This window comes from Cololabis saira, chromosome 5 (assembly GCF_033807715.1).
Source record: "Cololabis saira isolate AMF1-May2022 chromosome 5, fColSai1.1, whole genome shotgun sequence".
NCBI classification, from domain to species: domain Eukaryota; kingdom Metazoa; phylum Chordata; class Actinopteri; order Beloniformes; family Belonidae; genus Cololabis; species Cololabis saira.
In genome coordinates this window covers 46,360,692-46,373,489 of record NC_084591.1, presented here as the reverse complement: position 1 = coordinate 46,373,489, position 12,798 = coordinate 46,360,692, and the positions used below count along the sequence as shown (strand labels likewise).

At 40.7% G+C, this 12,798-nt stretch overlaps 1 protein-coding gene across 1 annotated transcript in view; it reads right to left on the bottom strand.

The window, feature by feature from the left end:
* Window positions 1-1,373: 1,373 nt before the first annotated feature.
* nup160 (nucleoporin 160) overlaps window positions 1,374-12,798 on the bottom strand; it is a 37,834-nt gene continuing 26,409 nt past the window's right edge. The window contains exons 19-34 of the mRNA XM_061722294.1: window positions 11,910-11,979; window positions 11,675-11,773; window positions 11,473-11,592; window positions 10,496-10,594; window positions 10,325-10,419; window positions 9,795-9,891; window positions 9,484-9,589; window positions 7,917-8,077; window positions 7,769-7,829; window positions 6,466-6,582; window positions 5,724-5,847; window positions 4,339-4,437; window positions 4,073-4,214; window positions 2,879-3,004; window positions 1,656-1,751; window positions 1,374-1,563 (exon numbers count right to left, since the gene is read on the bottom strand). Coding sequence (XP_061578278.1) covers window positions 1,474-1,563; window positions 1,656-1,751; window positions 2,879-3,004; window positions 4,073-4,214; window positions 4,339-4,437; window positions 5,724-5,847; window positions 6,466-6,582; window positions 7,769-7,829; window positions 7,917-8,077; window positions 9,484-9,589; window positions 9,795-9,891; window positions 10,325-10,419; window positions 10,496-10,594; window positions 11,473-11,592; window positions 11,675-11,773; window positions 11,910-11,979 — 1,702 coding nt within the window. The 3' untranslated portion in view covers window positions 1,374-1,473. The remainder of the gene's footprint in view (window positions 1,564-1,655; window positions 1,752-2,878; window positions 3,005-4,072; window positions 4,215-4,338; window positions 4,438-5,723; window positions 5,848-6,465; window positions 6,583-7,768; window positions 7,830-7,916; window positions 8,078-9,483; window positions 9,590-9,794; window positions 9,892-10,324; window positions 10,420-10,495; window positions 10,595-11,472; window positions 11,593-11,674; window positions 11,774-11,909; window positions 11,980-12,798) is intronic.

Sequence of the window (12,798 nt, the reverse complement as noted above, 5' to 3'; positions counted from 1 at the left end):
AAATATGGGTATCGCTCGAGGTGGAAAAGATGCTGAGTTCACCCCGGTGAAGGAGAGGGTCGCTTCCCTGCGCCTTCGGGTCTCTCACTGTTGTTTGTGCCTACGGGCCGAACAGCAGTGCAGAGTACCCGGCCTTCTTGGAGTCCCTGGGAGGGGTACTTGATAGTGCTCCAACGGGGGACTCCATTGTTCTACTGGGGTACTTCAACGCTCACGTGGGTAATAACAGTGATACCTGGAGAGGCGTGATTGGGAGGAACGGCCTGCCCGATCTGAACCCGAGCAGTGTTTTGTTGTTGGACTTCATAACGAATCATGTTCAATCAAACCATGTTCAAACATAAGTGCACGTGGCACCAGGACACCCTAGGCCGGAGGGCCGGGCCCAAAGTCTCTGGTGCCTGTCATGGCGGCAACCAGTACTCGAGTTGTAAAAAGAATCAGGGGGGATGGTGGATTTTATCATATGGGGACAGATAATTTGTGCTGATTACAAATAATATAATATATTACAAATAATAGCAGTGACCAAAACACCTGCAGAAATACTGCAGGAATGACATAGCAGCAGTTAAATGCAGCCTTCTGTAAGCTTTAAATATCCACTGGGCTTACATCAAATACATCAAAACACAACAATAAAAAACACTTTTCTGAACTTATCAATATGACTCTGTCCTTCACAGGATAAGTAACATGATCACTGCAAAAACTCACAATCTTAACAAGAATATTTGTCTTATTTCTAGTTAAAATGTCTCATTTTAGTAAAAAAAATCTCATTACACTTAAAACAAGACTCATCACTGGAAAAAACAACAATTTTCACCTGTTTCAAGTAGATTTTCATTTAAAATAAGTGAAAGATCTACCAGTGGAACAAGATTTTTTTGGTTGTAATAAGAAGATAAATCTTGTTCCACTGGCAGATTTTCTTACTTATTTCAAGTGAAAATGTACTTGAAACAGGTGAAAATTGTCAAATAAGTTATTTTTCTGGTGATGACTCTAAATGTTGAAATAGCAGTAAAACCACATTCATTGATGAAATGACATAAGGGATGGAAAGGAGGGATGGCAGTTTTACAGGGGGGGATGATTTGGACCATTTTTATTTCACGGGGGGGGTGCCATCCCCCTTCATCCCCCCTCAACTCCAGTACTGGCTACGACCCCAGAACCCGGTGGTGGACAGCGGAAGTACAGGATGCCGTCAGACTGAAGAAGGAGTCCTACCGGGCTATGTTAGCCTGTGGGACTCCTGACGCAGTAGATGGGTCCCGGCAGGCCAAGCGAGCCGCGGCTCTGGCTCCTGGAGGCAAAAACTCAGTGAGGCCATAGAGGAAGACTTTCGGTAAAAACTTTTACTCAACTCAACATTAAAAAAGCCGTTTATTGGACAGATTTACAAGTGAAAAAACAAGTACAAAACAGGTAAGTGATCAGCTTTCAAAGCTTGCTTCATGTGATGATTCAATGTCTTTGAGCAGCGATTCGGAGTTCAGTCAGCTGCTGCACGACACTGTGATACTTGTCCAGTTTCTCACAAACTTTGTTGTGAAGCTGAAAAACAACACATTATTGATAAGTTTCTGAAGCACTAAAATGCCGAGTACACAGGTAGACAATAGTTTTGGCAGAGAGAGGGGACTCACGCTGCTGTGGGTCTGTGTCTCGCTCAGAGCCTGCAGCAGCTGGTCGATGGATGTGTATGGCAGCCAGGCGGGGGGAGACATGGCAGAGAGAGGCCTCTGAGAGACAAGACAGAACAACCATGTATGAATAAACTTGAAACTTTAAACTATTTGTACAAGGTGGATTTCAGTAATAGGGGTGTAACAATATATCGTGCCACGAAATTTCGCGATACAAAAACGTCACGATACGTGTCGTGGAGGTGACAAGGTGTATCAGATATTGTGTTATTAATATTAATCTATTGTGTTGACTAGTAACGGCCGCACCTCGACCCGTGGACCAAAATCTTCCTCCGCTCAGAAGAAACTAGTACCGTTTTGGTCCCGATCACGGGACTCTTGGGGGTTTGAGCTCTGAACTTTTACTTACGTAAGGCTGGTGTAGAGTTAAGCCTTACCTTATTAAATTAAACCTTTGTCGGGTCGTGAGTAGGATAAACACGGGGACAACTTCTGCTGAGTTCCAGTGTACTTTAATGTCCCTCAACAGTGTAGGATTTTAGAACATCAACACAGCACCTAGTGTCGTACTGTGGCGTATCACTCCGCCCAATCTAAAACAGACTAATCACTACAGATAAACTGACTAGTGTCATTATAGTCCCTGATTTACATCAGAATATAAAGAATATATTTATAAAATAATCAACCCTGAATTACCAAAATAACCTTCTTAACAAAAATAAATCTCCTCTTACACTTATAAGGTGAGCATGAATCAATCTTTTTTATGATGTAAAATTGTATTTATTTATTTACTTTTATTTATTTTATTTAATTTTAGTTGTTAAATTTCTGGAAAAGAAAAAAGTCAAATCACACATGAGAGAAACTACCGGTATTCAGTTTGTGGTAAAATATTTGTACTTGTATGAAACTGAAGATGCATAATGCAAACCTGACATTTACTTTTAGTTCAGTTTGTGGAAAATGGTTGGCCTGGCTTTCTCTTTAAAACTTAAACAGTTATAAAGCATTACAAACTGTAACAATAGGGCAAATGCACAGTATTGTTTTGTATTTTGTATCTTTCAAATAAAAGACCATTTTTTCCAGTCATATGTTCCTCATTCAAGGTTGTTAAAAAAATACTGCTATAATATCGTGTATCGTATCGTGAGATTAGTGTATCGTTACACCCCTATTCAGTAGTATTGTTGGTGTATGCTTTGTATTTGTACCTCTATTCCAAAATACTGGTGTCCTTGACCCAGAACGGCATCGACGTACTCCAACACCAGCTCAGCTGCATTTTCTAGCCGGTCGAAGTTCAGGAGGAGACGCAGCAGAGCGGGGGCATCCACACTCTAAACACATTGCAAAAAGACACAACGCACCCCCACAAATAAAAAACAAAACCAACACAAACACACAAAAATAGAGCATGTAACCAAACAGATGGTTTATCTATCAGATGAAAAACTTAATGTTTGAATCATGTCAACACTGTTGCAATGTTCTGAAGCTGCAGTTATAACAAGCATAGACATATATCCGTATCCGCCCCATGGAGCTGCTGCGATACGTCAACGTCGCCGCCATATTGGATGTGGCAAGACTGCGCTGTAAACTAATACAAGTAAATGGAATTATTTTCGTAAAGCGCCTTTCTACAAAGAAATGTACGTTTTACGTCTCATTTATTCATTCACACACGCACTAATATACTTGGAAACAGTTAGGTACCAAATATAATATATTTAATTTTCTCAGATGGCAAAAATAAGAACTTTATTGATCCCACATAGGAGTAATTCATGTTATATCAGCTATAGAGAACAAGGTAGTGCCGAAAAACAATATATACCCCCCCTCACAAAAATAAGAATGTTATTTGTTTTCTGAAAAATGATTCAAATGTTATTTTATTGTCTGAAAAATGGTTCAAATATGTTATTTTGTTACTTGAAAAATTTTAAATATGTTTTGTTGATGAGAAAATATGTTTTTCTATTTTTCTTATTTTTGTGAGTGGGGATATATATTGTTTTTCGGCACTACCTTGTTCTCTATAGCTGATATAAAATGAATTACTCCTATGTGGGATCAATAAAGTTCTTATTTTTGCCATCTGAGAAAATTAAATATATTATATTTGGTGCCTAACTGTTTCCCAAGTATATTAGTGCGCGTGTGAATGAATAAATGAGACGTAAAACGTACATTTCTTTGTAGAAAGGCGCTTTATGAAAATAAGTCAATTTACTTGTATTAGTTTCCAGCGCAGTCTAGCCACATCCAATATGGCGGCGACGTTGACGTATCGCAGCAGCTCCGTGGGGCGGATACGGATATATGTCTATGATAACAAGCACTTGAGCAGAAAAGGCTGGTGCTGTCCCACAATGCACTGCTCTGTAACAGAGTAACCTCACCTTATAAGACTGGAGGAGCCAATCAGGCAAAGGAACGTCGTGTGACAGCAGCTTGTAAATGACGTGGCGATGATGCTGCCCGTTGGTGGAGGGATATCTGTCCAGGTAGGAGGCCAGTAGACGCCAGGCCTCATCCGTGGCACTGAGGGGAGACAAGGATTCAACTTCAGATACTGATTACACAGGGATTTGTTGGAGGACTTGTTGATGTGTCACTGCTGAGGTTAGAGTGCAGCTCAGAGGGATTACTGGTAGAAAGATCTCACCTGGATTCCTTGGTGTTGACCACTGACAGCTGATTAGCAGCCAGCCAGCTCCAGGCTGCGTTCTGAGACTCCTCCGCTCCGGACTGCAGCTTGATGCATCTGAACGCAGCAGAAAAACAAGGTGAAGCCATTTGGCCTCAGCATCCTATCTGAGCCTGGAAGCGGCTGTCTATCCTGCACAATCTGTCCTTGTGAACAAGTAGAACCGCTTTTCCACTAGTACCTACTCAGCATGACTGGACTCACCTCGCCCCGCTTTTGCGCTTCTCCCCTAGGGGTCTAACGTGCTGAGTAGATACTTTTTCTGTATCTATTCTGCTGAGGTTCTAAGCAACTGAGTCGGCTGTATCTGACATATCACACTACAGGCCACCGATTGGTCGGGGGGTTGGAGTCAGACGTCTGAGTCAGGAGGAGGAAATCAGAGAAAGAGCGACTCGCGGATTCTTAATTTTATTCGACAGGCAATGGCAGCAAAAGTCTGTTTCATGATCCAACTCTGAGGGTCAGATGTTCATAAACCTGGTGCTAAGGAGAGAATTAAAAAGGGATGTAGACGGAGATAAGGAACGACCAGATCTACCAGGAGCTCTGTCTCTTCATAGCTGCTCACGGCTCCAGCTGACTTTTCAGCAGCGCCGCCACTTGAAGCTTCTCTCACTCTCATTTTTTAACTTGGTATCAAACATACCGGTAAGCCACAGACCAGCAGCACATTTACAGGACTGTCTCAGAAAATTTGAATATTGTGATAAAGTTCTTTATTTTCTTTAATGCAATTACAAAAACAAAAATGTCATACATTCTGGATTCATTACAAATCGACTGAAATATTGCAAGCCTTTTATTATTTTAATATTGCTGATTATGGTTTACAGTTTAAGATTAAGATTCCTAGAATATTCAAATTTTTTGAGATAGGATATTTGAGTTTTCTTAAGCTGTAAGCCATGATCAGCAATATTAAAATAATAAAAGGCTTGCAATATTTCAGTTGATTTGTAATGAATCCAGAATGTATGACATTTTTGTTTTTGTAATTGCATTACAGAAAATCACAATATTCTAATTTTCTGAGACAGTCCTGTTTATCATCTCCTCCAGGTTCTACATCTTTAGTGTTGTTGTCTTCTTCGTTTAGATACAAAATCAAATACGTCACAGCAGCTTCACTCCAACCTCCTCTTTCTGATCTGGGTATTGAAAATAAACGAGGGCAAGGTGAGTGGAGACGAGTCGGGCTGAGTAGATACTAGTGTAAAAGCGCCATTGGATATCTGGTGGAAAGACTTGGATGCAAGGACAAATGAGTAGACAGTAGGAGTCAAGATGACAACAAAAAAAAAAACGAGTGGATAGGCTTAAGCACTCGTTTTTTTACTCACTTGAAAGTCAAACCCTCGAAGACTGGAGTCAGGGTCAGCTTAAAGATCTGACACAGAGACAGAGCCGAGTCAAACAGCCCATTCTGGACCAGCAGGGTGACGAGCTCGGGGGCCGATGCGCTGCCTGCACAGACGGACAGAGGGAGGGAGACAGACGGACAGTACGATTAATTAGATTACAACATGAAAATATCATCACAAGCAGCTTCAATGACAGTTTCCTATCGGTCCTTTGTTTTTACTAAATACATACACAACATCTCTGAATGGACCAACATGCATCAGTTTGTTAGTGTGAAACCTGAAACTAGTCTACAAGTGATGAAACCTAACATGGAATATTTACAGATGAGCTGCATCCAGCAGCTGGAAGCTGCTCTGTACCTCTACCTTTTTTTGCTTGTAATGAGAAGATAAATCTTGTTACACTGCCAGATTGTTCTACTTATTTCAAATGAAAATTTACTTGAAACATGTGAAAATGTATAAGTTAAGTTATTTTTCTGGTAATGACTCTTGTTTTAAGTGTAATGAGATTTTTTGACTAAAAATGATACATTTTAACTAGAAATAAGACAAATATTCCTTGTAAGATTTTGAGTTTTTGCAGTACACACTAACAACACTGAGCATGTGCACACACTCAGATTATTGCAGAAGTGTTGATACTACTTGATCATGTAGAAACATTTGCAGACAAAGCTCCAGAAGTTTCTTCCTAGTGATCAGAAGTCACGTGTACCTGCAATGGCTGCTGACGGCGGGTGGTATTGAGCGAGTGTGAGGCGGGTCCGGGACAGGAAGTACTCCTTTTCCAGGTTCTGCAGTTCAAGGATATCCACCTGCCGACTGCCCGCAACTGCAAACAGAGAACACTTGGTTCTTAAACTGCTCCCTAATCGGTTCACGTGAGCAACAGCAGAGAGCAGAGCAGCACACGGCCATGGAACAGAACACATTCTCTATTGGTTTTTTCTTTTGTGCCAACTAGGGCTGTAACGATACACTAATCTCACGATACACGATATTGAGGTCACGATAACGATATGATATTATAGCAGTATTTTTTTTTAACAACCTTGAATGAGGAACATATGACTGGAAACAATTGTCTTTTATTTGAAAGACACAAAATACAAAACAATACTGTGCGTTTGCCCTATTGTTACAGTTTGTAATGCTTTACAACTGTTTAAGTTTTAAAGAGAAAGCCAGGCCAACCATTTTCCACAAACTGAACTAAAAGTAAATGCCAGGTTTGCATTATGCATCTTCAGTTTCATACAAGTACAAATATCACTCATGTATGATTTGACTTTTTTCTTTTACAGAAATTTAACAACTAAAATTAAATAAATAAATAAATACATACAATTTTACATCATAAAAAAGATTGATTCATGCTCACCTTATAAGTGTAAGAGGAGATTTATTTTTGTTAAGGTTATTTTGGTAATTCAGGGTTCATTATTTTATAAATATATTCTTTCTATTCTGATGTAAATCAGGGACTATAATGACACTAGTCAGTTTATCTGTAGTTGTTAATATGTTTTAGATTGGGCGGAGTGATACGCCACAGTACGGCACTAGGTGCTGTGTTGATGTTCTAAAATCCTACACTGTTGAGGGACATTAAAGTACACTGGAACTCAGCAGAAGTTTCCCCGTGTTTATCCTACTCACCACCCCAAAAAGGTTTAATTTAATAAGGTAAGGCTTAACTCTACACCAGCCTTACATCAGTAAAAGTTCAGAGCTCAAAACCCTGCAAGAGTCCCGTGATCAGGACCAAAACGGTACTAGTTTCTTCTGAGCAGAGGAAGATTTTGGTCCGCGGGTCGAGGCGCGGTCGGCACCAATACACTGCGTGTTACTAGTCAACACAATAGATTCATATTAATAACCCAATATCGTGATACAGTTTGTCAGCTCCACGACACGTATTGTGACGTTCTTGTATCACAAAATTTTGTGGCACCATATATTGTTACACCCCTAGTGCCAACCGAGGCTGACAGACTCTTTAGAGACGGCAGTATCACCTGGTTCAGCAGGAAACTCTCCGTCAGAGTTTCTCTTTGGAGAAGCACCGGGTCGCTCGTACTGCAGCAGACACAAACAGTTCATTAGGACCGCTGACTTCAGTGGGACGGCTGTGTGCATGTGTGCGTGTGTGTGTGTGTGACATACAGTGTTCCCACAGACCGGCTGGACGATCCATGCATACTCCGGCCTGATGAGGCGCAGGCAGTTCAGAGCAGCCAGGTAGGAGTTCACCTGCTTCTGGAGGCCACGCTGGGTACGGACCTCTCGCCCTAGACGCATCCCAAACTCATACATGACCGTCCCCGCTGAACGTGAGGAAGGAGAATTAGACAAATCACAAACCTGGGAATGGTCATTGACCAAAAGTTAACCTGGAAACAACACATTGAATACATTAAAACGGGGGTCGGCAACCCGCGATTCTAGAGCCGCATGCAGCTCTTTAGCGCCGCCCTAGTGGCTCCTGGAGCTTCTTGAAAAATGTTTGACCTTTTTTTTTCCCTCTTTTTTTCCCTTTCCTTTTTAATCTCGACATTTCCACTTTTTTCTCGACATTTCCACTTTTTTCTCGAGATTGTACTTCAACATTAATCTTGACATTTCAACTTTTTTTCAACATTTCAACTTTTTTCTCGACATTTTGACTTTTGACATTGACTTTTTTCTTGAAGTTTTGACTTTTTTCTCGACATTTCGTCAACATTTCGACTTTTTTCCTCAACATTTCCCCTTTCGCCATTTGCCTTCATTCTAAGGCTTATACAAGACTTTTTTTGCGGCTCCAGACATATTTTTTTTTGTGTGTTTTTGGTCTAATATGGCTCTTTCAACATTTTGGGTTGCCGACCCCTGCATTAAAGGGAAAATTTCAAAATCACTCGCAATCCTGTATAAATCCAGAAATGTACTGAATTCCAAGGCCTTGCATTTGATCTACTACTCATTGATTGTTCCCTATTTATCTTACTGTGTGGAATTGTGGGGATCCACCTTTAAAACCACCTTAAATTCAATAATAAAACTTCAAAAACGAGCCATACGTATCATCAATAAGGCTGATTACTACGCTCACACAGAGACACTTTTTCTAAATTCTCATGTTATTAAATTTTATGATTTGTTTTATTATAAAATCATGCAAATTATGTTCAGAGCAAAATCAAAATGCTCCCCGACTCAATACAGAGGTTTTTTTTAAATTCAGGAGACTCGTTATAATCTTAGAGGTGTCTGAAATTTTACTGTACAAAAAGCTAAAAAAGGTATGAAAAGGAGACGTGTCTCCATTACTGGAGTTAAAGTCTGGAATGATGCCAACATACATTTAAAAACATGTCATTCTCTTTTGGTTTTTAAGAAAATGGTTTGTAAAGCTATTTTTGAAGCTTATAAGTGCGATTGACTATCTGTTAATGTTTCTTTGCCTTTCTGTTGTTTCTTTGCTTTTCTATTGTCTTTTTGGTTTTCTGGAGGTCGGTAGCCAAAAAAAGAAAGTTGGTAATATAGGATAGGCTTTTATAAGCAGTTTGCTTCAGCCTATGCCTTTTAAGTCATTGTTCAACACACAATTATTGGTTTTGTGTGAAATGTTAATGCTGTGCACAATGTTTTTTGGTGTTGTGTTGTTTTTGTGTTGTCATGACTGAATACATTTCATTCATTCAAATTTCATTAATTCATTCATGAGTCATATTTGTGGCTGCAACCTCACCTTTCCTGTAGTTGTGTCTGGTAATGTGGAAGGCGTACAGCAGCTCGTAGTAGTTGTGCGCCAGCAGGTCGAGGCCCCGGGCTCGAGACTCGATGATGAAAACCACCTGAGGGTCACGTGACCACAATTTGTCAACCACGAAATCAGATTTACATGCTAAGTTTTACACAGTTGTTTCTCTGCAGATGCTACGGGCAGGTAGCATCTCTGAAGGTTTGAAAATCAATAAGTTAAGTGAGTTAAGGTAGCAGATAAGAGGATATGATCAATTTCACTGCAGTGATTAATAGTAAAAGTATTGCAGGTCTCACCTCGTCATGCAGGTTTACGTAGGGAAACTGGACTAAATCTTGAAGTTGAGAGCGCTCACATAAAACCACCACCAGCTGACGGAGACAATCCAGCTGCCTTAAACCACAAAAACAGTAAAAGGATGTGTTAATTAACTGTATCCATGAAATTCAGGGCAGTGTGTTTGAACAGCCAGGGACTGTGTAAGACTGTGGTAAACGTTTGTGCATTTACACTTCAAATCTTTTTCACACTGATCTTCTGTGCATTCACATTTCATACAGTTATACTCAGAATATATACATTCTTTCTAAAACACAAAACACAAACTATTAGGAAACCCATGCAACATGTGTACTGCACTTCTGAAGCTTAAAGGGACATTGGGTCTGAATGAACCTGCAAGTAGCTCTTTAAAGATCAGATCATTCAAGTCACTTCTTTCAGCTTATGATCAACAGTTTTGCACAGTCTGTGATGTGTTTATGTTTATGTTGTGTCTCATTTCTTGATGCAGTGTGAGTGTGAGTGTACTAGTGTGTTTGAATACATGCTGCTGTCTGGATTCTGCGTCAGAGCTTCGTAGGCTTCACTGTTGTGTCCCAGGTCCAGATGATGTTTGAATATTCGCGTCCACAGAGCTGCCTGCAGCGTCAAAAATATGTTAAAAATGCCCCTTTTAACTTAATTAAAACAGTTGTAACATGTGTGTGCTTGATACCTGACTGTTATCGGCCTGTTCTCCGGCCTCACTTATGGCTAGAGAGGCCAGCTGGATGACGAGCTCCGGTAGACCCACGTCCTCCAGCAGCCGCAGCACCTGAACACACAAACATCACTGATGAGTCGTGGAGGTTTATGGAAACTGGAACTGTCAGTCACTGGCCACGGTTACATGGTGGTTTTTAATTCGGAATTAATTATTTTGAATTAAATAATTCAGAATGAAACCTTTTTACTTCGAGTTTACATGGAAATAGTAATTCCGAATTGAGGTTTACATGGAAAACACGTTTGATCGGCTTTCTCCAATTCCACTTAAGGTCTAGGACAGGGATCGGCAACCCGCGGCTCTTTAGCACCTTTTTTTTTTTCTTCCTTTTTTTCCCTTTTTTTCTTTTTTTTAATCTCGACATTTAGACTTTTTTCTCTACTATTTTCTCGAAATTGTACTTCAACATTAATCTCGACATTTTACTTTTTCCTCGACATTTCGACTTTGAACAACTACAACTTTGAAAACCTCACAATTTCTATGTTTCTTGCCATCTGTTCTTTTAATTATTTCCAGGTCCTCCAAGCTATTTATTAAATAAATGGTCTCTGCTCTTGACCAGCGTTTACTGCTGCTGCCATCTTGAAACTTTGTTTGGAAAACCAGCCCAGCGTGGAATATAAGATCATGGAGACAGACGGGCGAGGGTACGAGCAGAAAGAAAGACAGGAATTAATTTAAAGAGGAATGAGTGTTTACATGATCTGGAATTATTTTATTCGGATTTAAAATCAGAATAAACCAGCCACTTACTTCGGAATTAAGTTTAATTCGGAATGGCCATTTTCATTGGGAATCAGGCGTTTACATGGTAATTTTTACTCATTTTAAATGGGATTTAATTTTAATTCTGAATTAAAGAGGAATTAAACTTCCCATGTAAACCCACTCAGTGACACATGTATTGATTCATTCTCCTCTACCTTGTTATAGTAATGCAATCTGGGGCTAGGAGGAGCCTCCTCGTCCTCACCGCCTGTCAGCTTCATTAGAAACTCCTCCTTCTCCACTTCTGTCGCTGCCTCCTGGAAACACTGCAGAGCCTGGCAATAACAGCAGGAAGTGATGTCACAGCCATGTCGCAGGGGAGCAGCAGAATGTCAGAGTTCACGGTCGGGGGTCTACCTTCTGGCCCTCCCCGTTTGCCAGGTAACAGTGGCCCAGCATGAAGCGACAGGAGCCGATGTTCACCTGACACCACGGACCGATCAGTCTCACGTACTCCTACGTACAAAAATACACAATAAACAATATGTGCTGGTGCACAGAGTACAATGCAAACAAAAACACAGTTCAGCTGCTGGTTTTAATCATGTGAATCATAAACAGAGATATGGTTTTACTGAAAAGTCAGACTTACTTGAAGCTGGGTGTACTGGCAGTTGGTCATCAAACACTCGGGGAAGTGGAAACCGGGGTTACTGGGCCAACTGAAGACACCAGTTAAGACTCAGAACAAATGAGGACTCAGTGATGAAGAGAGCAAGTCGATACATGAACCCAGTGCAGAGCTGGGATTCATGTGGAAGCAGCTCACAGAGGTCACATGTGCATCAGAACAAAACTACTATTCACAGTAGTGGTGGGGGAATAAAATCGACATTGCAATATATTGTTGCGCTCTCTGTCGCAATAAATAATCGATAAACTGACGGCAAATATCGATATTTTATTACAACACACATAATGGATTTACGCGGTTGTCACCGCATTATTGTTCATGCACTTTAATTTGTCCAGCTGTTCAGTGTTTACATTTACAAGCCCAGGAGGCAGTGAGGAAATATACAAATGCACTTTCTTTGTACATTGTATGAAGTTTTGGCATTGAATAAATGCATAACTACAGACGTTTTCCTTTTTATGGGTATTTTTTCTTTTTCAGTCACATATATCGCGATTCATTCATTCATTCATTCATTATCTTACCCGCTTTATCCCTTGCGGGGTCACGGGGGTCTGCTGGAGCCTATCCCAGCTCATTTTAGGTGAGAGGCCGGAGTTACACCCTGGACAGGTCACCAGTCCATCGCAGGGCCACATATAGACACACAAACCATGCTCACAATCACACTCACGCTCACACCTACGGGCAATTTAGAATCATCAATTAACCTAATATGCATGTTTTTGGACTGTGGGAGGAAGCCGGAGTACCCGGAGAAAACCCACGCAAGCACGGGGAGAACATGCAAACTCCACACAGAAAGGCCCCTGCCGTCGAACCGGGGACCTTCTTGCTGTGAGGC